General features: G+C 39.7%; 1 protein-coding gene across 7 annotated transcripts in view; it reads left to right on the plus strand.

Moving 5' to 3' along the window:
• The window catches only part of agrn (agrin), a 236,399-nt gene that overhangs the window by 146,545 nt on the left and 63,848 nt on the right, over positions 1-26,006 (plus strand). For all 7 annotated transcript variants that reach the window (XM_087780707.1, XM_087780708.1, XM_087780709.1 and 4 more), the window contains 4 exons: positions 6,140-6,364; positions 8,013-8,237; positions 9,891-10,097; positions 21,168-21,389. In XM_087780707.1, the coding sequence (XP_087636833.1) occupies positions 6,140-6,364; positions 8,013-8,237; positions 9,891-10,097; positions 21,168-21,389 (879 nt within the window). The remainder of the gene's footprint in view (positions 1-6,139; positions 6,365-8,012; positions 8,238-9,890; positions 10,098-21,167; positions 21,390-26,006) is intronic.

Raw genomic sequence — 26,006 nt, forward strand, 5'->3', positions numbered from 1 at the left:
TTACCCCTGAATTAGCTGTGAGTCTAAGTGTTTTTGTGTGTGTATTCCTCCCAAAAATTAAGAGTAGTACTTAGCTAAAATGTAACAACATATATATATATATATAAATATACAGTATATCTATATATTTTTTGATTTAATCTAAGACAACATCAGTTCCTCATATATATATTTGGGCTCATCATTTCTAGTCCATGTAATAACTCGTGGCTGCTACAGGGGGAGACAAAAGTCAAAGCCAGGTTGTCCACGTTACCAGTATGGAGGGGTGATGGAGGGGTGCACCATCTCACACACTTGTCGGCGAGGGTGGCCACAAGTAACGAGGATGATGATGATGAGGGCTGTTTGGTTTATGTTCTCTTCTCCCGGGTGAAGCGGCAAAGCATACGAGAGCGAGCAACAGATGCAGCTCTTTGAAGAAGTACATCAAACAGAACCATCTTCCAGCCATTGGCCTGGTGGAGGAGACAGTAGGAGTGTGTGTGTTGCACTGTTAATCCTCCTGCTCTCCCACCTTCTGCTCCACGTGGTCTGGACGTCTGGCTGCACATCGTTGTCCATATTTACTTTGCTCTGTTTAATCGTGTTTATTTTCTCATCCATCCCTCCTGCGTTTCTGCGTCTCCCGTCAGTCTCCCCCGCTGACCCTCCTTCTTATCTCGGGTCTGCACGTGTCTCCAGCTCAGCCTTCAGTCCACCTTCTCAACACTACTCACACGCTCCTGAGTCTCACCTCCATCTTTTGTAGATGAATCAAACTTCTCCAGGTGTCTCCTAATATATAAACACATATATATATATATATTTTTATTAATCATGGGTGTAGATGTGCTTCTGATACTGACTGACTCTGAGGTTTGATGCCAGCCTGAGGCAGCCCCTGGTATTGTGTCCTTGTGTTGTGTTATGTTCTCCCACTAGACATCTTTGTTTCTTCCCACAGTTCAATGAATCATTCTAAACTATTCAGATGTTATAGAACATGCATGAGTGTCTCTGTTTACATTGTCATCTGAGTCAGTGGGAGAAAACAAAGGATCGTTTTGGTTCATTGAAATACAAATGTACCAGCATTGTTGTTTACTGTGTGTCTTATATAAATATATAATATATGCTTTTGATCAGACCAGGGCAAAGTGTGGCTTGGGGGCCAGATGCAGCCCTTTGACTGTATTTAAGTGGACGTTTTGAGGCCAAAGAACATGTAGAAAGTCACTATTTTATTTTATTTTATTAATTTTCATAACTAGTCGCGAAATATGACTAAATGCTTTTTTATTTTATTTTAAGACTTTCTGGGTATTAACGGAGCCTGAGTAATACAATAAATATATAATATTAAGGGGGAAAAAAAGCTTTTATTTCTGATTTCTTTTAAAATTACATTAAATACAATAATTTTAGCGGATTAAAAATTGTGTTATCTCAGGGTCAAGCTGACCCAAAGGCCCCTAAAACCTCCAGAAATGCATATGCATTGGTGGAGAGCGTTCACTTTGACCCAGAAACAAAACAAGGAATAACACAAATACATTTTTTGGGTGGGCCTTAGGTTAAGCTTAGTCTAATGACCTTAAAGACTTGTTTTTTCTACTTTTCAATCCCTTGTTTTTACTTAATAGCCCCTCACAACAGCCTCTAAATAAATTGGCCTCTGAGGGACGCTACTATACTAAGAGCCGACCACTAGTTAAGATCGACTACGCATCAAACTAAACCGCACAAGAGACAAACATCTTTTAGTAATCACAGTCACAGGCTGAAACAAATGTATATTTAGCTAAATGTCTTCAACAGTAAAGTCTTAATGCAATATTATTTTAATTATCTCCTTGTTTGTCAGTCTTCACCAAACATTTCCTGCAATATTTCAGTTTTATTCTTATCTAACAATAGTTTTTGAAACCTTCAAAGCTTTAGAGGTCACAATATCCACATGAACATTATGTTACACTTTAGTTTTAGGGTATGGTGAAGTCATTACATTGTAATATTCAATGTAGTCATCGTAACACAACTCTCACTGTGAGTCTGAATTATACTTAGATTAGAAAACAAGTGAAAATAAAAGTGCAAGGGATGACAAAGTGCAAATATGGAGAACATAGATGAAAGGAATTGTGTGGAAAACTTGCTGGGATTCGTACCATCCCATATCAGATTGCTTCCTAGCAGCTGGAAATGTACATTTGTTTTCATTCTATGTTCTTAAGATAGCATTAGAAAGTTTACCTTTTAAACTCAAAGTTCATATTGCACTTCCATACTCTCCGCTCGTCACCACGTGTGTCACTTCATTTGACAAGCTCAACCACAAAATTCTCAACCACTCCAACATACCTGCGATGTTTTAATGTGATACACATCCAAATAAAGCCATCACTCTGGAGACTTATCAGAACCCTCCCAACAACACACGGTTGGCTCGGCGGCGGCGGCGGGGTGTCAGGTAAAGCCGGCGTGGGTCTGACAGCTTGCTGTCCCTAATGAAGCTTTAATAAAGCGTGGAGTAAAACAGTGCATCAGAGAGCAGCAGGGCTCCACACCTGCCTGGCTGTCTGCCGGCTGCCAGGGGAAGAGATGAGAAGGGAGCGCATCACTGGAATCCTGCGCATCCCCCCAAATTCCTCCGCCCCACTTCGGGTTAAAAATGCACTCCTATAGTCTCCCAGTGTGTCCCTTCATGAAGAGCTGGAGGTAGAGATCGATACATGAAGCAAGAAGCCACTTACAATTGTGTAGTAAAGTGACAGGCAGGGACGCTGTGATGACAAATCAATGTACGGTTAGTCACCTAATTTAACTGTGGATTGCCATTGATTGTATGCAAATGAAAGAAGCTTTTACACATTTGATCCTCTTCGGAGGAACCGGCCGTCATAGAATACAGATAATTTCTTTAACAAGATACACTTAGTTTGAGGCTCCCAGTTTAAATCATTTTCCTCTCTCCTGTTATCTAAAATGAGTCTGTACTAATGTACAAAAATGAAAGAAAGGGTTACAAAGTGACAAAGAAGAAATAAAACACTGCATTAGGCACAACTGAGGAAACACTAGGAGAGGGTTATGACCTGACCCTTTGAAATACAAGGTCATCCAATGATTGTATATTTGTATATTTACTTTTTCTGAGGCAATTTTTTTTAGGTGCCAAAAGAAGGGCCCGATAAAAAAAAAAATGGGAACAAACAAGCTTCAGTGTGGAGCCAGAAATGACCACTTTAAATGCTCAAGTTGTTATTTTTATAATAGTTCCAACAACAAATTGGTTTCAAATCGAGTGTGAAGATTTTTTTTTTAAGAAATAGAAATGATTTAAATGTGTTCTGTGAAGATGTGAAGAAAAACAGCCACAAATCTGCATGAATTTTTCCAGCTGTTACAATTATTGTCAAATGTTAGAAGCTTTTCCATTGGCAAAAACTTTCTTTATTTTTTTTTGCCGAGAATCTTTTGCTTGAATAAGACTCCACTTCTTAAATGTTTTCTTTAATCGGCTGCTTACGTGACGGCGCCTCACTGCTGCGAACATGCATCACAGCCGGTCAAAATCTGCCAAAAAAAAAGAAAAAAAGTAAATCCCAGACTGCACATGTTGTGTAAAGTGCACTCAGGAATTGCGAAAGCGCACAAAATCACAATGAAGCACAAAGCCGACGCAGCTACAGTTTGCTTTCCCCCACTGGCACGCCGACACTAAGATTTAAATGATTCAGACCTGCTGCGTGTAGATATTGCAGGAGGCTATTTAAATTCTGCAGGCCGGCGATTACAGCCTTGTTTTATTTTTTTCAAATCCATACTCAGCTCTTTGATGCCGCTGAATTAGCTCCACGCTTATCAAATTGGCCGGATTAGAGATTGATTGAATCTTCTATGTAAAGAAATCTAATTTTGCTGTTCCCTATTTGCATATTTTCAGTAAATATTAAACCAGTTTTGTGGCGTCACGCCGCCTTCCTTTTTTTTATCTGGATCTGCATCTTTATCTGTCTCATTACCAGGCGAAACCTTTGCTGCGCTTACCTTCAGTCCGGGCGACTGATCTAATTGGCACCAGGGATGGTTATAATTTAGCAAAGGCACCTTTGCTGACTCTTCTCTCTGCTTACCATTCTTTCCATTCCACCTTTCACATGATCGTAATGAGAAAATGTAAGCGAGAACTCCCAGAAGTTACTACATTTGTATTATTCTTTCTCTCTTTGTAACGTTGATCACATTCGCTCAGGCAATATTTCCTGGTGGGCCGGGTCTTAAGGGACACTTATCTCTGTTGATGGGGGGGCGCAGCTGCCACTGAGATCTGTCTCGTTGGCATTTAAATCAGGATTTCACACCTGGCTTACTCATTTTACCTTGCTCATGGGTCCCAATCCCATCACAATTATGCAAGTGTTGAGGTGTTGTTAGTCTTCTAATGAACAAAAAGGTTACTAGCAAGGACTTTACAATATTAATGGTTAACAGATGAATTAGAAGTTTGTATTTGCTTGTATAACTTTAGCATACAAGTTGTTTTATTGAAAGTAAATGGGTTTTTCGCTGCTTTGTGATTTTCTTTCAAAGAAAACTTTTGATCTTTTCTTCCATAAGACTTTGTTAAGTTACAGCAAGTACAATGTTGGGAATGCAGTGAAATACCTTCGCTATTTATTATTATTATTATACGTTTTATAATTCAAAGGTTAACACAACCAGTATCAGTTGGATTGGTTTTTGTTATAAACAGGATGTTTTGAAGAAAATAAAAATGTAAAAAAATAAGGGATATCTTTTGGAATAAACTAGCTAAAATAGCTGTCATTGGATGGGTTAGTCAGGCATTTGCTTTAGAGAAGGAACAAAATATACAATTGACAAACATATAAATGATAAATAGTAATATAAAGTATAATTTTTAAAATTAAATAAATCAAAAATTGAAGTGAGGAGCGTAGAGAGTAAATTCAGGTGGTGCTAGTTTTGAAGACGTTTTTTGAGACTATAAGACATTCGGATCAGACTCATCGGGCATTTTTCGTCTATGTATTTACACATGGATTTAAGGATGAAGTCGCCAGATGTTTCGCAGTAATGAGGCCCAAGATGTATCTCGACATAACTTTTCCTCAAGTTCTTGAGCTCCGTGGCACATTTACATGTCCCAGAAACAGGGCTTAAATCTTTTGAGGGTTAAGGAAGTGTCCCCTTAATAAGTCTCACTCAGCAAGGCTCAAAGGGACTTTTTTGACGGGAGGGTAAAATTAAGTTAAGGGGAAAATGTGTCACAAACACAAGGGATATTGGGGTGATATCCTTTGATCAAGAGCAGTGCTCTTATCATTCCCAGCTCCTTGCTTATCCATAATATATCTGGTTTCACTCTTTTATTAATAAGACACTGGTGTTTTTGCTGAAGCAGTGCACTATGCTCAAAACCAGAAGCTCAAATCTAAAAAAAAAAGATGTCCTTTCATCCCAGAAATATAATTATACTCCATGTATCATCATAACATATTATTATTGCTTTTTCAATTTAAAAAAGCTATAATAAATAGTATTAATTACCACATGATGACTTAAACACGGATTCAGAACCATTTTGAAACCAATCAAATGTAAAAAAAAAACTAAAACTTCAGACCCAACTTTCCTCACAACCTAGTATCTGGCACAGAGTAGACTTGCAAAATGAAAAGTTTCTCTCCATTAGTGAAAGGAGTCATTAAACATCAAGTGCTTGATTAAGGTGGAAACAAAGTCCTCAGGGAGGGAAATACCAATTTCAATTCCTCCTTTTCATTTCTGGGCTCATTTTCAGAAGAGTAAATATTCAGAGTGTGTTTTTTTTTTTTTTACTGAGGAAAGTGTTGAGGATCCAATTGTGGAGACAGAAATGAGACTAAACTAGTGTGCAGGGATAAACAGCCGTGAAAGTGCATCCTCATTCGACTATCAAGTAGTCGTTGACACCCATAATAACTGCGCTCGGCTCCCTAAATGTGCACCAGCAGCCACTTAAAGATAGTCAGTCGGCGACGAAGCACTCTCGTGTATAATAGCTGTTACAGTCGTCTGACAGGTGGACTCTTCAGAGTAATAACCCTCCACATCTGAGTAAAACGTAGCGCTCGTGTCTGTCTGTCCCCAGCTCTCAAGGACCCGTGCAGCGACGTCACCTGCAGCTACGGCAGCACCTGTGTCCAGTCGTCCGACGGCCTCTCCGCCAAATGCATGTGCCCTCTGACCTGCGAGGGGAGGCAGGAGAACACGGTGTGCGGGAGCGACGGCAAGGACTACCGCAACGAGTGCTCGCTTCATCAACACGCCTGCAAGAACCAGAAGAACATCAGGGTGCAGTACCAAGGCCACTGCGGTAAGAACCAGCGTTACCATATCTCAGGCTATAATTCCCCTTCATTCTTTTAGCGAATTCTGTACCTTTTGTAGCATTTGAAATGTGTTCACCTCAATTTCCTAAAAATTCCCTAAAAATGTATTTAAAATTTGTTCATCAGCTTTTTATTCATTTTGCTAACCGTCACATGCATTCACATAACTTTTGACTTCCTAAATCACTCCTTATTCCCACAATGCACCTCAACAAATGAGCCTCTTTTAAGGTTTCAGTGCCAGCACCAGAAATGCCAGTGTAACCAGCATGCTACTGTGTATCGTCTCCAAGGAAACTCCAGATATTTGCTTCTGCTAAATTCCACTTTCAGTCTGTTCCACATCCCAACATCTCATGTGGCCCCGATCCAAAGATGAGTGTGTATGAACCGTCCTCACCGGAACTCAATAATCCCCCAGGGTTCCCTGCTGTGCAACCGACACTTCAGCTACTGCCTAGAATATTATTTTAACGACGAGTGGACACCACATTATTTAAATCATACTGAATTTCTCTGACCCCCTCCAGATTTATTTTTTTCCACCGCACACTTCTGTTAACTCTCGTTGTTCTGTCCAACTGTTTCACACGGTGACTTCCTGTGGAGAAAATTGTTGTTTTCTTCAAGAAGACTATTGTTTACGTTGTAACAAACGCTTCTTGCTGTTTACTACCAAAGCCAGGTTGTTGTTTACTGTGTTCATTTCTGCCTTAAAGTCTCACACACAAACTTACTTTTTCCCTGTTTTTTGGCACTGATTCACTAATCAGGGTGGAGTCTTATCCCAGCTACTTCGGGCGATAGGCAGGGGGACTCCTTGAACAGTCTGTCATAGGACACACAGAGACACACAACTATTTATACACACACTTAACACCTATTGACAATTTAGAATTCTCCATCAAACTGTGGACTGTGGGAGAAAAAGTACAAACTCCACACAGCAATGTTGCCTCAACATGGAATTGAACCAGCAACCTTCTTGTGCCCAAAGTATGTCCTCATACACATTTGAATGAAGCAACCTTGGGTGCCTTTGTTAATCTGGTTTATTACCTCAGATCTGGTCCGGACAGTTACAATAAATTGCAATGAGAATGAGAGGAATCACAATCTAATTTATGTTTTTGTAATAAAGAAACGCTTCCCTCGTTTCCTCACCCTCAACCCTTTCCTGGGTGTGTTTTGAGTGACTTGTCGGCAGCTCATCAGTGATTTAATTTAATGTGTCGCGCTGCTGCATAAATCTTTTATCTCTCCGCTCGCTGTAACCTGTATTTTAAAAAATGGAATACAAATTTGTCTCCAAATTCATAAAGCAGCCATCTACCGGCCCACACATTCACAAACCAATTCCATTAAGATCCTGGACTGATACGGCCGAGTGTGCTACACCTACTCTTGTCTCCGCGGGAAGAGGAACTAATCAAATTGTCTTTATCTGTCTCCTTGTCTTACCTTCGTATTTAACATCCCACTATGAGGTACTTTCAGATAATGTCTGCAGTAAAAATGATGGCGATCTCTGAATTAACTAGAAAAAGTTCCGTCTCATACGTTCTAGTTGTGTTGACTTGTTTGTATTCAATTCTCCCGAACTCATCGTTGCTTCATCATCGTCGATTATAGATCCGTGTAAAGACAGCGCCAACAGTCTGAAGATGCTGTGCCGGGTCGAGGCTCTCACCAGGGAGCCGCTTATCTTCAGTCCACCGGAGTCCTGCCCGCCTGCTAATGAGCCTCTGTGTGCCAGCGACGGGCACAGCTACCCCAACGAGTGCAGCATGACGGCGACGGGCATGCAGAAGGGCGTGAAGCTCAGGAAGGTCCACGCTGGACGATGCAGGCGACTCGGTAATTTGCTTTTTCCTTCATCGCCTCTGATATGTTTGCGATCCGACGGTGGTATGAAACACTCTGACACAAAACTTCACCGTCTATTCATAATTGATGAATTGTATGTGGTTTCCCTGTAAATTAAGTTCCTAAATGTATTTATTTGTCATTAACAGTCTTTATTCAAAAGTATAACTGTATCGTTCATAATTACAAGTGTAGCTTAGTTAATTAAAGTAGGACATTATAGTGTAATTATAATTGAATTACAAGTTAAATACTATTTACTTAGGAAAATATGTTTAAATCAACATAAGATGTTGTTATTTCTAATAACATTGTAATTACAAGACAGTACTTAAAGCTTGATTTGTACCACTTATACAACTTCCACAAGCTTGTAATAAGTTGACGTACGTGATTATAAACCATCATTAGATCAAAAAGCTTCATACATATATATAATAATGACTTATGTTCAGAATGAATTACGAACTAAGACATAATGAATATAAAACTTAATATATTCTCAGTTTTCTGGAAAAAATACAACTCTTGAAGTAAAATAATTGTTAATATTATAAGACAATGACTTTCAAAAGTATTCTTGAGAAGTGAAAATAAAATCTGTGCACTAGTTAAATATTTATATTATAAAAACATAATCCACATGGTTGACAAATCATTTATTTTAAGGGTGTGTGTGTTTTAAATCTTTATTTGAGCCACTTCTGCACAACAACTCTGAGATTCCACCTCATAGCAGTCGCACTGGCCAGTGGCACTCCGATAAGCGACCGACTACTTTATACAAGAAGCAAACTACTTCACTTGATAAGAGTCTTCAGGGATGTTATCCGTTTTATTAGAGGTTTAAGCCTGAGTCAACACGGACGTGTCTGCTTTAACTGCTCTTACCCGGGGTGATCAAATTGAACCGCTGCCATTGTTTGAGTAAAGAAGATTCAACCCGGGGTTTAAACGATCAAACAATCCAGCCGTCAGATCGACCAGAAGACATCGATGGACTGAAGTCTCTTTTCTCACGCAAGTGGATTGAATGTCACGTCGTCTTCACTCGACTCGAAGGAAAGAATAATTCAATTGGAAAAAAGAGATCCATGAAATCATATCCCAAAGCAAATTACAAATTGGTAGCTAATCAAAACGGCCATTTCCACTTGTAACCATGACATTGCACATCCTTGTCGTCGGGAGATATTGCCGCGATGTAATTAAGTGTGGCGTGACAGGCTTTTAAAGAAAGGGGAGAAAGGATTTGAAAAGCTCCACGATTTTGAGCCACAGATCAGGAGTGAGGGGGGAAAAAATCAAAATATATAATATAGTCAGTGGCGCTCCAACAGAACAGACGTCGGCCTCAAATTGGATTTTCTCACTTGAATAGCAAAATTGCCATTTTACATTTTTTCCTAATTTGCGCGATGGATTTCTGCTTAGTGAGTCAAAATGAAAAGAATATAATTACGTCGATTTTTTTAACATGACCCTTAAATTATACTTTAAAGTTTTTAAAGGGACTGAAGCAACTTCAGAGTTGAATAAAAAGTTGGATGAAGAGCCTGACATCACAACACCGCGACTCATAATGTCATTTCAGCAACTTGAAATAAAAAGAAACGTGACGGAAATCTTGCTTTTCTTTCGCAGAAGAGTGCAAGGACGAGTGCGTCTTCAACGCCGTGTGTTTGGTGGAGCAGATCAGCGCCCGTTGCTCCTGCGAGCCGATAGAATGCGACGGGACGTACAAGCCCGTGTGCGGCAAGGACGGCCACACCTACACCAACGACTGTTTGCGACGCAAAGCCGAGTGTCTCGGCAAGACCCGCATCCTCGTCAAGCACCCGGGGCCTTGTGGTGAGTGGAGGAAAAAAATCGTCTTTAACGGCCAGATTTCCGGGGCTTTTAATCCTCTTTCCTACAGTGTGTTATCTCTGTTAGCGTTAAGTGTTATCTCTCCTTCATCTTTCAGGATAACAGTCTACTCTGTCTTACCTTCTTTCCCAAATGTGTCTGATTTGTACGATGGGGGAGGGGTCACACGAGTGCCGTTCATCTTGCGCTCTCACCTCACTCGTTCATTCTCCCATGCCAGTCATCCTGATTTATCCAAACCGAACATGTCCTCGCCCTGTCTCGTGTGTGTGTGTGTCCGTCTTATGTGCGGCTTTTTCTTGTTTAAAAAAAAGCTATTCTTTCTTCTTTCAGTGCGTCAGTCAGTCTGTCTGTTTGTCTTTGTCCGTGTGGCAGTCTCCCCGGCTGTCTGGCTGCAGGTGGTCACCTCATCAGACGGACGGGTGAAGCCTTCACTCTCACCTCCAGCCACCCTAACCGGAGGGGTCTTGTACCGCTGTCTTTTCTCACCTTTGTCCTTCTTACTGTTTGTGTGTCATTGATTGTGTCTGGAATGTCATCCACGAGGTTGGAGAATCTGTCCCCTCTCTCTTTGAGTTTCAGCTTTCTGTTCACCCTCTTCTTCCTGCATGCTCTAGTGTAGACTCACCCTCCCAGAGGACTTTATTTTGAAGGATCCACAAACACCTTATATTAACACAACTAACCACATCTTTTGAATTTTGGTTGCTACTAAGTTGAACGCATGAAGATGGATAGATAGATAGATAGATAGATAGATAGATAGATAGATAGATAGATAGATAGATAGATAGATAGATAGATAGATAGATAGATAGATAGATAGATAGATAGATAGATAGATAGATAGATAGATAGATAGATAGATAGATAGATAGATAGATAGATAGATAGATAGATAGATAGATAGATAGATAGATAGATAGATAGATAGATAGATAGATAGATAGATAGATAGATAGATAGATAGATAGATAGATAGATAGATAGATAGATAGATAGATAGATAGATAGATAGATAGATAGATAGATAGATAGATAGATAGATAGATAGATAGATAGATAGATAGATAGATAGATAGATAGATAGATAGATAGATAGATAGATAGATAGATAGATAGATAGATAGATAGATAGATAGATAGATAGATAGATAGATAGATAGATAGATAGATAGATAGATAGATAGATAGATAGATAGATAGATAGATAGATAGATAGATAGATAGATAGATAGATAGATAGATAGATAGATAGATAGATAGATAGATAGATAGATAGATAGATAGATAGATAGATAGATAGATAGATAGATAGATAGATAGATAGATAGATAGATAGATAGATAGATAGATAGATAGATAGATAGATAGATAGATAGATAGATAGATAGATAGATAGATAGATAGATAGATAGATAGATAGATAGATAGATAGATAGATAGATAGATAGATAGATAGATAGATAGATAGATAGATAGATAGATAGATAGATAGATAGATAGATAGATAGATAGATAGATAGATAGATAGATAGATAGATAGATAGATAGATAGATAGATAGATAGATAGATAGATAGATAGATAGATAGATAGATAGATAGATAGATAGATAGATAGATAGATAGATAGATAGATAGATAGATAGATAGATAGATAGATAGATAGATAGATAGATAGATAGATAGATAGATAGATAGATAGATAGATAGATAGATAGATAGATAGATAGATAGATAGATAGATAGATAGATAGATAGATAGATAGATAGATAGATAGATAGATAGATAGATAGATAGATAGATAGATAGATAGATAGATAGATAGATAGATAGATAGATAGATAGATAGATAGATAGATAGATAGATAGATAGATAGATAGATAGATAGATAGATAGATAGATAGATAGATAGATAGATAGATAGATAGATAGATAGATAGATAGATAGATAGATAGATAGATAGATAGATAGATAGATAGATAGATAGATAGATAGATAGATAGATAGATAGATAGATAGATAGATAGATAGATAGATAGATAGATAGATAGATAGATAGATAGATAGATAGATAGATAGATAGATAGATAGATAGATAGATAGATAGATAGATAGATAGATAGATAGATAGATAGATAGATAGATAGATAGATAGATAGATAGATAGATAGATAGATAGATAGATAGATAGATAGATAGATAGATAGATAGATAGATAGATAGATAGATAGATAGATTAACTTTATTGATCCCTCTGGACATCTCCTTCTGGAAATTGTTTTTCCAGCACACAGCAACACAGGCAATGGTTTCAGGAAAAAAGTTCAATAAAAAGAACAAAGATCGAGGATAAGGAAGATAATAAAGAGTAACATGGATTGTATCATTTTTTTAATCCACTCCTGCCCCCAAACTCAGAATTAAACAGTCTAATAGATAGAGGAATGAATGAGTCTCTGAGTCTATTAGTGTTGCATCATGGGAAGGAGCATTCGTGCACATCTTACCTACTCACTGATGACAGTGTTCAGAGGACGACTGTCATCAACCGCAAGAGGTGCGTGTTCAAGGGTGAAGGTGTTGAGGGCCACAAGACAGAACTAGAGTCAGCTGTGTGAAGATAAGGACATCACTGAAGAAGTTTGGATGTGTAGAGAAGAGGCAACGACGTGTATTGGTGTGGCAGGATTTGGCAAAAATGACTAGAGAATCAGCAGCATGGCTTGGTCTCAGTTCTCCAACAACAAAGGTCATCAGTTTTTGTTTTTTTTAGAACAAACGAATCAACATTATCCAAGCACCATCAGAAAGACAATAAATTATGTTTCTGATGTGTCTTTAAATCACCTCAAATTTTGCCAAAGAACCAGATGTTCGCCATCAACTCAGTGTGATGGACTCGAGTGGAAAATATTGGATGGATCTTTGATCAGTTCCATCAACAAAGACCTTGAACAACAAGTCCACGTGACTAAACCTCTGCGGTCACTGCGACCCGGGTAGGCGTCCAACACACACTCATGATGCTTTTAGCGTTTCCTGTTGTTGCGTTTTGGAGAATAATGGTTCGAAGCAAGCTCCTTCCTTTCTTAGAACCGGGTCCGCGTCGACATATTCCCTCCTCAGAGATAATTACCCACTTAACGTCGGACCTGCTGTTTTATTGGACTATGTGATACCGTTTGATATTAGATAACCATGACTCATTTTAATATGAATGTATTATGTGGAGAAATGGCTTTTTAGGTTATGAGTCTTCAACTAGTAGCTTCAGATTATACTCTACTTATTTTCTATGGATTTGTTGGATAGAACTTATACATTGTTAAGATATCTGTAAATACTTAAATTGACACATGATTTTGGTGCTCGTGCCGCCGCCATTGTTTGACAGCGCCATGTTTCCGAGCGGAATCTTCCAGTTGGATGAATGAGTCTGTCAGAGAGCCGAGCACCAGTTGTACATCTTAGTCACTTTGTCTCAATCAAACGGCGCGCACGCCGGCATGTGTTGTTTCATGTTGTCCGGAGTTGCATTTTAATTGTCGGCGTGACACGGGCTGATAAAACGCGAGTGATCCGTCCTTTTCCGTAGGACTGTCGGAGCGCGGCTGAATGGCAAAGTTATCTCCAGTTGTCAGCATCAGCAGGCAGCGACACTCATTAGCATTATTTGGCCGTCGTGGCTGTGAATAAATTAGGCAGCGGGAATGGCACCAGCCCAGGTCTCGCTCCGTCCCATTATTCCTGGCAATAAGTGCCTCTGTTTTCTATACCCCGATTCCCGCTCGTGTCACTCTCTCACCCCCAGCTTTTCCCCTCTCGCAGCCCTCGCTGGTGTGTTTTTTAAAATGCAATTTCAGTGGCATTTGCATATTTATTTTTTTTCAAAACAGAGCATTGAAAATACAAACCCCTCACTGCCGTTCGCTCTAATTAAACATCAAAAGAGATGCATAGGTGTCCGTGGAGGAGCTACAGGCTCGTGATGTATAGTCTCCACCGCGTCTATTACTTTGTTTAATGACTAAGCGTTTACGTTCCTGATTTAACACTCGTTTCTAAACATCTTTTATTGACTTTTCTTTGGGTTTCACCGCCATTACATCGCAAATAACAACATGGATAGATACTGTCGGGACCAAGAGATACCAGTGTTCATTTGTAAAGGAGACAATTTTATGTTTACCATAATATCAGGTTTAATTTTTAATCCCCACTTTCTACATTTACATTATGTTAATCCACACACAGCACATTGTTTTCAGCATTGTGTCATTTATATATAAACTAGCTGAGATACCCAAAGTTGTCCAAATAAGTCAGGTATTTAGAAACTTCCCAAATAGAAATTATATAAATGAGACATGTAAATGACAAAGGATGTTATAAAAGATTTATTTAAAGACCAAATAATCCAAGAGTGGTTTTAGAATTACCCAAATGGAGCTGAATTTATGGAAATCAAAATGTATAATAAATGTGTTGTAAATGTCATTCAAATTGGACCTATTGGAATTATCAGAGGGGAATTCTATCCCCCTTTATACGTTTACCTACATATGGATTAACTTTCATCAAAATTGGACGTACCTTAAATTCCATGCAGATCTTTCCCTTGACCTGATGGAGTTCCTTCACGGAAAGGTCAGTGGTGTATGTGCTTATTTTTGAGCTACTTTGGAGTCTTTACAATATTAATTAATTAATAATTAATATCAGGCAGACACACACAGACATAATATTAAAAATAAACTAAATGTTTTACCTCTCCCTGAACTCATCTAATAAGTAATAATTTGTTTACATAAGTTTCATAAGTATAATTGAGAAAATATTAAAGAAGAAAATTATTTCAGTAAGAATATTTCAAATAGATTTTCCTTTTTTTAAATACTAGTGAATACATGAAATAATGTTTAAAAAAAATAATTATGATTTCAGGGACGATCATTGTCTTTCCATTGGTTTAATGGAGAGCAGTTTGATCGATCGCTCTACGATTGATCAAACTGATGAAACTCTCCAGACTTGACAGCGTAGTAATTCTCTTTTCTAGTTTGCGATCGCCCCAAATGTCGCCCCCTCCCCTGAACGGCGCTCGCGGCCACAAACCATCTTCCCGTACAGGACCCCACATGTCCACGCTGGCCTGACTGCTGTCCTCCCCCGCCGTGATGGATGTCTCAGGCTCTGTCATTTTCTAGATGCAGATGCCGTCGTGCCATTTGGCTGATTAACTAGTGTCCAGGTACTCTCACCAATCTTCTGGACGGATCTCCTGGAAGCCCGTCAGAGCTGTAGCGGGGAAACGAGCATGACTTCAGCTTTGAGTCACGCCAAGGCACACTTTAAAGCATCGCTTTTTATTCCCGCTCGTGATTGATTATCCTGGAGTTTTCATCTTTTCAAAAGCTCTTTGGTCATGTCTGTGCGGAGTCACAAGAGATTGATTAAAACATGATTTAAACCGCCCGACAAAAGCCCCAGAAGTCATCCATTGTTATGGCTGTTCAATTGGAATTGATTATGAAGCAATACTTTTGATAAGTTGTAACAGAGAGGTATTATCTAAATACTACTACCTGTCCCTGTCCTTGAGTTTACATGGGCTCTTCAAAATAAATGTCAAATTGTACTTTTATTAATGAAGGAAAGCAAAGGTGGAGGTGAGTTGTAGCTCAAAGCACAACTCAGCACGAGGATAGTCAATTTATTTAAAAAACTACTACTACTACTACTACTACTACTGGGACTGTTGTTATGGGTTGTTGTAGAGAAAGAAATTAAATATGTTTTTATATTTTATTATTATTTATTGTTAAAATGGGGGAAAAAAAACATACTACCCTGACATTTAGAAAAGTGAAGGTTAAAATGTATATGATTATGTCAGGAAGAAGACAGGGGTGACACGAATCAGAGCAATAAGGTCAGGAGCACAAGAGGAAGTTGACAAGACAAGGATCAGGACTTTCACAATAAAATCAGGAAGTGAGAGGAAAAAGAACACTTGAAATTATAATTTTATTAATAAATATGGAGTTTTCATTAATGTGTTTTACCCTCATGTATCAATATTACATTTCTAGGTTGTATTAGTGTTTAAGTACGGTTAAAACCAACCAAAAAACTAACTTTTATTTCATTTCATTTCATTTAACTTCCTCTACAGCTTTATCCAATAAATAAAGCAAGCTCCTTCATTTCCTAGTTGCGTGGAACAGAGATAATTAAAGATACTTGAGGTATGAATAAAGCTCTAGTCAAAGGGCAGGGATTTGATGGAAGTGTTTGATAAACACAAATTTAATTATTCATCATTAATTAAAGACAGTTTGGTAAATATGCATATTTCCTGGAGCCCCGTGACTTAAGATGTTGGCCCTGTTTGGCAAACCTGAAAAGATAATAAATTGGTCACATTATTTATATTGTAAACTCGTCATGAAGGCCTTTTGAAAGACCGGTTCAAAGCAGATGAGACAAAAAGAAAAGGCGTTAATAAAGCCAAGAATTCTTTTGTAAAGCCATGTGTACATAGCAGTGTGTCTGAGCACTGCTTTACATTTCAGGTCTGGATAAAAAAAGGAGATTTGCAAGCATGAATGAGATGTTTGAAATGTCTCGTCTGTCGCCTCCGGAGGTTAACAGAAAATCACTCAGCAGCAGATCCGCTGTCTGTGACAAAAGAGCTTTGCATAGCAGGAGAGAAAAAGAAGCGTCATTCGCCGTCCTCGTCGAGACTGGAATATCTAATCGTTTATTTGACGAGCACCTCGGCGTCATCAAGCTGTGGTGATTGTGCTCGACGAGGAGCTGCAGACGCTGGTCCCAGATCAGCGGCGCTGCTTTTGCTAATCAAGTTAATTAGAGGAAGTGCCGTGGGAGCCGGATTGACAGCAGGCGCTTTTAACAGCCCGCCGGTCGTCGGCGTGCAGACGCAGCCGAGGGACGCGAGTCAACAGGTTGTCAGAAGCGACTCAAGGTGATGTGGGTGTAACTTGTCATCACGCTGGGATCCGTCACTCATTTCCAATTTCAGGATTTAGAGCTCCTGCTGGTGCTTTTGCTATGCGCCAGTGGTGGAGCAGGGGGTAGGAAAACCCGAGGCCCTTTCATCCCCTCAATGTGACTCCTGCAGGCTCGGACACTTCATTCTAGTTTCTTTTTAAAGAGTAACTGTTGCTAAGGAGAGAGCGGGGATGATTTTCAGGTGAATAGTTGTTGTAGTGTGTTGTACACCTGCGGGGAAATGGCAGCACACAGAAAATATATTTTTTCACATGTTTTCCTTTATTAGATGTTTCTTATCGAATTGATTTCATTAGAGCAACATTATATTATCTATTAGACATTCATTTTGTTATCTTTGGTTGAGCAATAAAGATCAAATCACAAGATCACATTTCAATTCTTTTTAATCTCACTTTGTCCTCAATATTTAACAGTATATTTGAAGGTTTTATACTAATGTACACTTTGAATCATACACAATTATTGTATAGATAATATACTTAAATTTCAACTACAGCCAAACTGTAATCCAGCAATTTTCAATTGTAATCAAACCATTTTTTTACCGTAATCGAAAAAATTGTATTTTTTTACTGTAATCCAACAATTTAATCCGACAATTTTTAATTGTAATCAAACTATTTTCAACTAAAGTCAAACAATTTACAACTTTATCAAACTATTATTTGCTGAAAAAAGAATTGTGTTGAAAAACATCATAATAAGTTTAAGTCTTTAACAGTCTATTAGGAATTAATTTGAACACTGTAGCACCGCAAACAGTCATAAGGTGAACATGATGATCCAGCGTAAATAAAATACATAAATAATCTATATAAAGCATGTTTGGATCAGCATTTGTGTCGCTAACATAAAAAAAAAAACACATTAATATTCCTTACACCATTCTTTTATTCAGCGAGAACAAGTAGGTGTCACTGCTCCTGTTGTGTTGTGCAGGTAAACCTGCCATTTGGCGACTACATGCATCACCAGGATTACTCTTGACTCACTGTCCTGCACAATACACGCACAAACACAAGTGTGCAACACTGTAATCAACATATGTATGAGCTGCTTTCGCCACAATAATCTTTAGTGGAATATACACTCTGTAGGTGCAGCTGCTTCGTAGCCGTTCTCTTGACTTCCCCGCGGGTGAGATGGCCTGGTCTTGTCTGGACTCACCTGTGTCCTGAAACCAGGTTTAAAAATAAGACGCTAATTAAAAGTGAAATGTTACACCGGGGTTGGCAGGGCGGGGCGAGGGCGGGTGAAGGCGACACTCGGCATGTTAAGTCCTCCCAACTGGCACAGGAAGAAGGTTCCGATGAGGTGGTGATGAGGAGGAATATTCATGGTTGTTTTTATGACTTCACCCTCTCTCTGCAGTGCCTGCTCAGATATTTATGGAAATTCAGCGGATATACATTGAAGGGGGGAAAAGCGAGTTAATTCAAGGACAGAAGGTCTGACAGAGAAAGTTTAAAAACATGGTTCAGGTGAAAGATTTAAATGAGCGTAAGGTAGACTAAACACGGGAACAGAATGCAATTGTCTTATCGTGTTCTTCCTTCCACTCAAACCAGCTGAAGATTTGGCCCCCGGAAGGAGCGTGCGATAAAAAATTAGTTCTGGAAGGAAATTCTTTCATCTTTTTTTGTGTGTTATTTGTACTGAGACAAAGACGGGAGCAGACAAAGGCGTTATCAGAGGGCGCAGTTGGGCTTTTTACGGAGCCCGTCCTTGGGATGTGGGCTGCCGAACTTCTACGGACGCCAAGGTTACTCAGTTAAGCTCAGATCACAAGCTTAGCACCGGTTTCACACACAAGCAGACACACAGAGGAGGTGAGGGGAGGATGAGTTGTTTTCCAAACCTCCTCAAGTCGGCGTCGGCTGTTTATGCGGAACATTTAAGCCTCTTTTTTTTTTGCTGTATTCATTACCTTCTGTTCTTTTAAACGCACAACGCCGAGGATGTTCAGGTGCCGGCGATGCTTATCTTCCTCACCCCTCTTTCATCTCAAATATTTAATTGCCTCAGTTTGTGTTATCAGTTGACAATTAGCATCAGTGTTGTTAAAGGCGGCAGCACTGGAGGCTTCCGAGCTGATAAATAAATCATGGAGCTCCAAGCATGCCAAGTATGCCTCCCAGTGAGGCCATTTAATCCCATAATAGTCTGATAATAATGGCGCGACGGGTGGTTTGATCCAAAGGGTGGATTTCGGAACTTACATTTACATTCATACAGCTAGTTTTGTTCGTCTGAGTCACTTAAATGCGTTCGTCACGCGCGGTTCACACGGTTTAATGTTCATTTATTTTCCGCTACTTAATCCCTTATGGCCAGTCGGTGCAGGTCTATTCACACACTCACTCATACCTACAGATAATAACCCCAAGTTCCTAATCAACCTTTGTATGTTTTTGGGAAGAAACCTAAGTACCCGGAGTAAACCCACGCAACACAGGGAGGACACACAAACTCCACTAAGAAAGCTCGCAAGTTGCCCTCCCCCCAACCTGGAAGCGAACCGGCAACCTTCTTGCTGTGAGGCGATTGCACTAAATTACCTTTTTTTCTGTTCTTTAAAGTCTTAAAAGAAGGAGAAAACAGGTGAAACAAACAAGTAAAGTGATTGTCCCAAATCCAACCCACCAAGATAATGTATTTGACCCATTAGTGCTTTTAAAAAAGTCAAATGAAAGTGGATTTAAAGTAGATAAAAGATACATAAGTTGGAGAATAGCCACGAGAAATTATCTTCAAATATGGCTTAGAATGAATAGTGGCATCGGAATTTATTTCGCCTTTTGTTCCCAGTTTTGAACCTTTTTTTTAGAACTCATAGAGTTTTTTAAAGTCAGGACGCCCCAAAGTATTTAGGAATAATTTGGAATAAGACTGTCAGTATTTCTTTTGGCCTGGCCTTATTAAAATGTTTAGATAATATGTAGAACGCAAACAACATTTGTAGATGTCGGCAGGAAAACAGTTTCAAAAAGAAAAAAAGGAAATTAATGATTTATTTTGTTATTGGTTTACCGCTGCATTAGTGGAGCGCTGAAATGAAATGTATTTTTTAAGTATCTGTAAACGTGTCAATCATCAGCTCAAAGTAAAACGGTTGCCTTTGATGTTTTCGTACAGATGTAATAAGGAGATGTTTGACATTTATGGTCAATAAATAAACATTGCATATTCAGTCAAGAAATGAGGTTCTGCAGTTTTTCCCCACATGCTGAGTGAGAGTGAGACGTCGCTGTTGACGAAAGCTGACTATTCCTGTTTTTCTTGACGCCGTCTTCAAAGGTTTCTTTCCAGTCCCTTCTCCCTCCGTGAGTCCGGCCCCCTTGTACGCTTGTGCTCTGACGACAGGTTGAAAAATCCAGTCCTGGTTTTAATGAAGTCATGTTTGAGCAAGAGAGACTCAAGCCGACACTTCTGTGATGTTCATATTTCATATCTGCCTCTGCCCAGGAGCTCGCCTTTTTTGAATTATTAAGCAACAGCCTCTTTCTTCTTCTTGCTTGTTTCTTTTTTTTTTTAATCTCCATCCCCTCTCACATAGATACTCCCCCTCTTTTCGAACTAGCGCTGATGAAACGGTGTTTCTCACTGAGATGCAAATGGAAGTCTTTGAAAGGGCACGTGGGGGACGTCAATTAATCCAGACATTTACTGGCCCCGGTAAAGAAATGCCTGTATTGTTCATAGAGCCGTTTCATCTCCACTGTGCCACAGGGCTCCGTTTTTATCCAGCGTCCTCCTGCCACCAGATTCACTCGCCTCCTAAAAGATTTAGAACAGGTACAAAGGCATGGTAACGACAATGGAACCTCGAGGAAGGAAAGGTATCTCAGCAGGAGCAGCTTGACAGATCATACTTTTCTTTTGGTTACTCAACCAGCCTCGGCTGTTTCTCCTAACCTCCCGGCATCTTTTCTAACCTGCAACCTTTCTCCAACCTCTAAACACATCGTCGCTCCTCACGTACTAACTTTGTGCTCCTCGACTCCTAGATCTCGACACACCGAGCCCCTGCCGGGACAAAGTGTGCGAACACGGGTCAGTCTGTGTGGTCAAAAACGACGAGCCGGTGTGCGAGTGTCCCGAGGCCTGTCCGCAGACCTCTGACCCGGTGTGTGGATCCGACGGCCACAGTTATGGAAGCCCCTGCGAGATGCGGGCTATGGGCTGCGCACTGCAAAAAGCCATCCAGATCCAACACAAGGGACCCTGTGGTGAGTTGCAAAAAAAAACGCTGCTGAAAGTGTGTCATTCTACGTCATCTGTGACTGTTACTGACTAGCTATCCTACATTCATTTTTTTGCCCCAGCATCATCAAATCTCCTTTTGGATAACACGTTTCTTATAGTTTCTTACAGTGGGCAGTCTCTAATAGGCGTTATTTTCTCGTAGATACATAAGTTCTTGACAGTAGACATTAAGCTCTATTTGTGCCTCTCAACACCCGAACATATACCGTAAAGGTCTCTCTCTCCTGAGCTGTTTGAATAACCATAGTTCCTGTTTAAGCGCTTCTCCTAGAACACTTGACGGGTCCTTTTTGCAGACTCATTCGACCTCTCTAAGGATTCAATTAGTTATTTTGTCGGCCATTTCGGGCCACGTGTTCACCCTCTTTCTGGGGCAGAAACCAGCGATAATCTCTTACACAAGTCTCTAAACAAAAGTCACATAAAGACATAATAGCGTCATGGTCTGGACTGAGGCGTTCCTGACTACAAAGTCCACATTCAAAGAAGTAAAGGTTAGGTTGGTGATCCGGCTGATTATCATGATGAGTTTCTGGATAAACTCTCCAGTTTAGAAAAGCACTTTTCTGTTTATCCGACTTCCAAACGCCCCCTTGTTCTCCAGCTGCTCCGTGCCATCACCGGCACAACAGTTTGCTTCTTCTGACCTTTTAAAGTGAGATGCAGTTTGCTCCTGATGAAAGCCGGTTCCTGGGATGCTTGTCTGTAATTGGCACCATGACTCACTTCGCTCCTTCGGTTGCTCAGCAAGTCATTAGCATCACAGTGAAGAGAACGCTTTAGAGTTGTAAAAATATATTGGTAGTCATGGCTCTGGCGTGCCGCCACGATAACACATTTGTCGCGAGTGCTAAACCCACACAACACTCAAGATAAACCTGGGCAAGGAGCGGGTGTTTTAACCATCAGTGCATATTTTCTTTTACCTCAATCACCCTTCAATGTGAGACAGGTGATTCCAATGAATAAAGGATACGTCTTATCAACTGGAAATGATGCGTCTGTAGACAGGAAGCAAGAGCAGGAGCCATATTTCATAAACTGTCCCCCACAACGGGTAAAGTAATGCCATTAAACCGCTGAGTCATGGTCTTGCCAAGCGTCACCCAGCTGAGGAATTACAGAGATGATAGCATGGCTTATTTCTAGGCTGTTTGCTCGGTTTTACGAGTCTTTATTCAGCACTATCGCAACTCACTGACTGACTGTAGCTATTATCTTACCTAATTATCTCAGGCTATTTCCTCCACTAATATACTGTTTATGAGGCAGAAAAGGAAAGAGACTCGAAATAAGTAAAATTCAAAGGAGTGAAGGTCGTTTTTAGTTGAAACTATGCTTTTTCCATTCAGGGAAACCCTTCTAGAAGATGCATCAGTGAATATGTTCAAATATATTTAAACACGTCACTCATGTCTGCTATAATAAAACTTGATATTGTTTCTGTTTATGACCTGTCACTAAATGAGGAGATGTAGAATAATGTTGTAGAGATATTGAAGCTGAACAAAGCCGTGCAGGATTTTATTTCCTCTCCTCCATGGTAAAAACAAACGTGTTTATCTATACAGCTCAGGTTCAACTATACGGCGATATGAGTGACATTTGTTATTATCACCCCCCGACACACACACGTCTCTGAGTGAGGGGCGACCTTGTAAGAGAATATCTCCAGCCTTGGAAAAGCCATCTTTCGCATAGAGTCAACCAAAAGAAACGTGAATAAACCGACTGCAATATTTAAATGACGAATACACGTTTGGGCTTCCTACAGGTGTCGGAGATGATACACGCCATTGAGTATGAAATATAGGCCACATAAACAGCATGAAAGAGGTCTGAGAAAAGCTGTTAGAAAGTGGCAGAGGAAGGCAATAAAGGCGGCAAAGAAAGTAAATGAAAGTAAATAAGATGAGGCGGAGCAGGGAAGTGGGGGGTCTAGGGGGGGGCAGTTAATAGTGCACCGGGCAGACAGGCTTCAACAGGGGAGTTGTTATCGTCCGGCCATGTTCACTAGCCTTCAAAACATAAACAAAATACCTCTTTTGGCTTAATCCTCAGGTAACACTTTGCCCAGACCCCCTCAGCTGCAGTTCTCTCCCAGCGAGAATATCAACAAAACAGCATCAAACCAAATGTTTCCTTTTTTTTTATATTTCAATGGCTTCATCCTTTGTGCTTCCACAGGTATTTTGTATTCCAAACGGCTCCTCTAACTCACCCTCACGTCCACCTCCAAACTAAAATAGCATTTAACGAATACGTGGAGGAAACCATGAGTAGATTTATAAATGTTGGAATTATTAAATATCGAGAAATACATTTTTAATGTGTTAAAAGTTATTTGAATGTTATACAAGTCTATGTGAACTTTTAAACGTTAATAAATAGATTTCATATTCCTTCCTTTAATATTTCTGTTTGTGCCTCGCAATATTAAATTAATAATATTTTTAAAAAATATGCACTTTTTAATGTTTTCAGTTGAGGTTTAAAACTTCTGCAATTCCATATGCCGCCGCTAGGTGTCCAAACAGTCCTTTGTGATACGGTATCGCTTTATAATCAGCTCACCGACACGTTTCCAGCCTGTGGCCCCAACTTAACCTCTAGAGCCCTCCGATCAATCGAGGTTGAGACCCCAGATTTACATCACAAGTCCTGACTCACTACAGCATAAGTCGGGTCAAATGTAGGTCGCCAGCTTTTTGTTCCAGGTTCAATTCCCAACCTTTTATTTTCTTATGGGTAAATAAATATTGTCAAACATATTAACCAAGAGTTATCAACAAAACTTAAAGAAAAACATTTGCAAACAATTTAAAAACTTAATTTAGAGTGTATCCAAAGTACAGCCTCAGCATCTTTGTCGTTGCCAATAAATGGTCCAAAGTCTATGATGACGGATTCCCGCCAACTTTTGTGGAGTGTGTTTTTATCACAACCGCACTGATCTGGTTGCCAGTTCCGCCTCAAAGCTTCTCTGAGTGTTTCTAAGTGTAGTAGCTTCAAAGCTTTATTTGTCTAGGATCCGTCCACCAATCTGCCAGCTCTTCCTGCTGCAGATGTAGGTCACTTGTGCTGCCAGCGCGGAAGGACTGCCAGCGCCGACTATGTCGAAGTAATTAGTATTTAACTCATTAAACCTCGGAGATGAGCGTTTTTGTTGGGGGGTGGGGGGGCGTATTTTCTCAGCCCGAAGACTTGATCATGAGTGTTGCTGTCGTAACTCGTTGGGAACATCAATGACCTTACATTGAATTACAGAGAAGACCTCGGTTGAAAGATTCGCTGAGAAACCTATATTTATATACAAACCTGGAGTGTCGTTGTCTTGTCTGTTAGTACTAGTCGATCCATATCAAGTTCAGAAGGATAGTCACGGCTTCAAAACATCTGGCCTTAGTTCATGTTCCGTTCCAGACACATTGGATCTCGGAAATGCGATTGACGTCACAACGGAATTCAGGTCGTACCAAGTCATTAAAAAAGATGGCGACATCCATAGAGTTATTTATAAATTGAGATAGATATCCGGATGAATATTGAGTTTGAAATCAAATTCCCCAGCTCGGGGGTTCGATCCTGTGGGGAGTAACTTTGAATCTTGTAGTTGCAAGTATACCTGGAACGCACTGGATGCAAACTTTTAAAGATATTCCGGGTATGTCCGTGAGGAGGAAGATCAGAGAACACCCACAACAATGGTTGAAATGAAATGTCCTAGTTGTCATAGAAACCTTTTTCAGATATCTGGGCGATGAAAAGTCTTCAAAATGCATAAGAAATAAAAGTATTAATGAGTGAATAAAGTGTAGATGACTAGCTAGCTTTGATCCCAACAATTATTTAAGGCATTCCCTCTTTCTAAAACCATGATGAGTTGATGGGTGATGTGAGGTTTTTAAATAGCAGAAATAAATCTACAATCCCAACTGTTTTAAGAAGTGCTTTCAGTAACTTTGACAAATATTCTCTTTGTGAAAGCATAAAAAGATGAACAGATGAAACCGTAGCTTTTTAAAAAGGGCTTCTTGACAGTTGAGCTCTCCATTAATATAAACGCATTTTCTACTGACACTCGAAACCTCAGGCCTTCGACAACTCAATAAGAGATGAAAGAGAAGGGAAAAAAAAGAACATCGCTAACGTATCAAATTCAGAAATATGACTCGTTTTCCCGGCATAAGTTTGGAGTCTACGGCTGCAGCGTTTGTGTATCACCTTGAGGATGCTGTCTGGATGATCAGGCAGCGTGGAGGAGCAGGTACGAGGAGCCAGAGGCTGATAAAGAGGCTTCTATCAGGACATGACGCCAGATAAAGGACAATTCTCACTTCCTCCAACCACAGATCCGTGACAACCACAGCTCTGCTACAACTGCTGAACCTACGTCACACAAATCTATATAAAGATTTTGAATTTGGTTACATTTCTCTGTCCCTTAATAGAGTTACTTTTCACAAAATGTCTTGTTTGATCCGCTGGAAAATGTTTGATTTCAGATAGAAATGGTTTGATTACAGTTGAGAATGGTTTGATTTTAGGCAAAAATGGTTTGATTACAACGAAAAATAGTT

Source organism: Callionymus lyra, chromosome 19 (assembly GCF_982586985.1).
Source record: "Callionymus lyra chromosome 19, fCalLyr1.hap1.1, whole genome shotgun sequence".
Lineage (NCBI taxonomy): Eukaryota > Metazoa > Chordata > Actinopteri > Syngnathiformes > Callionymidae > Callionymus > Callionymus lyra.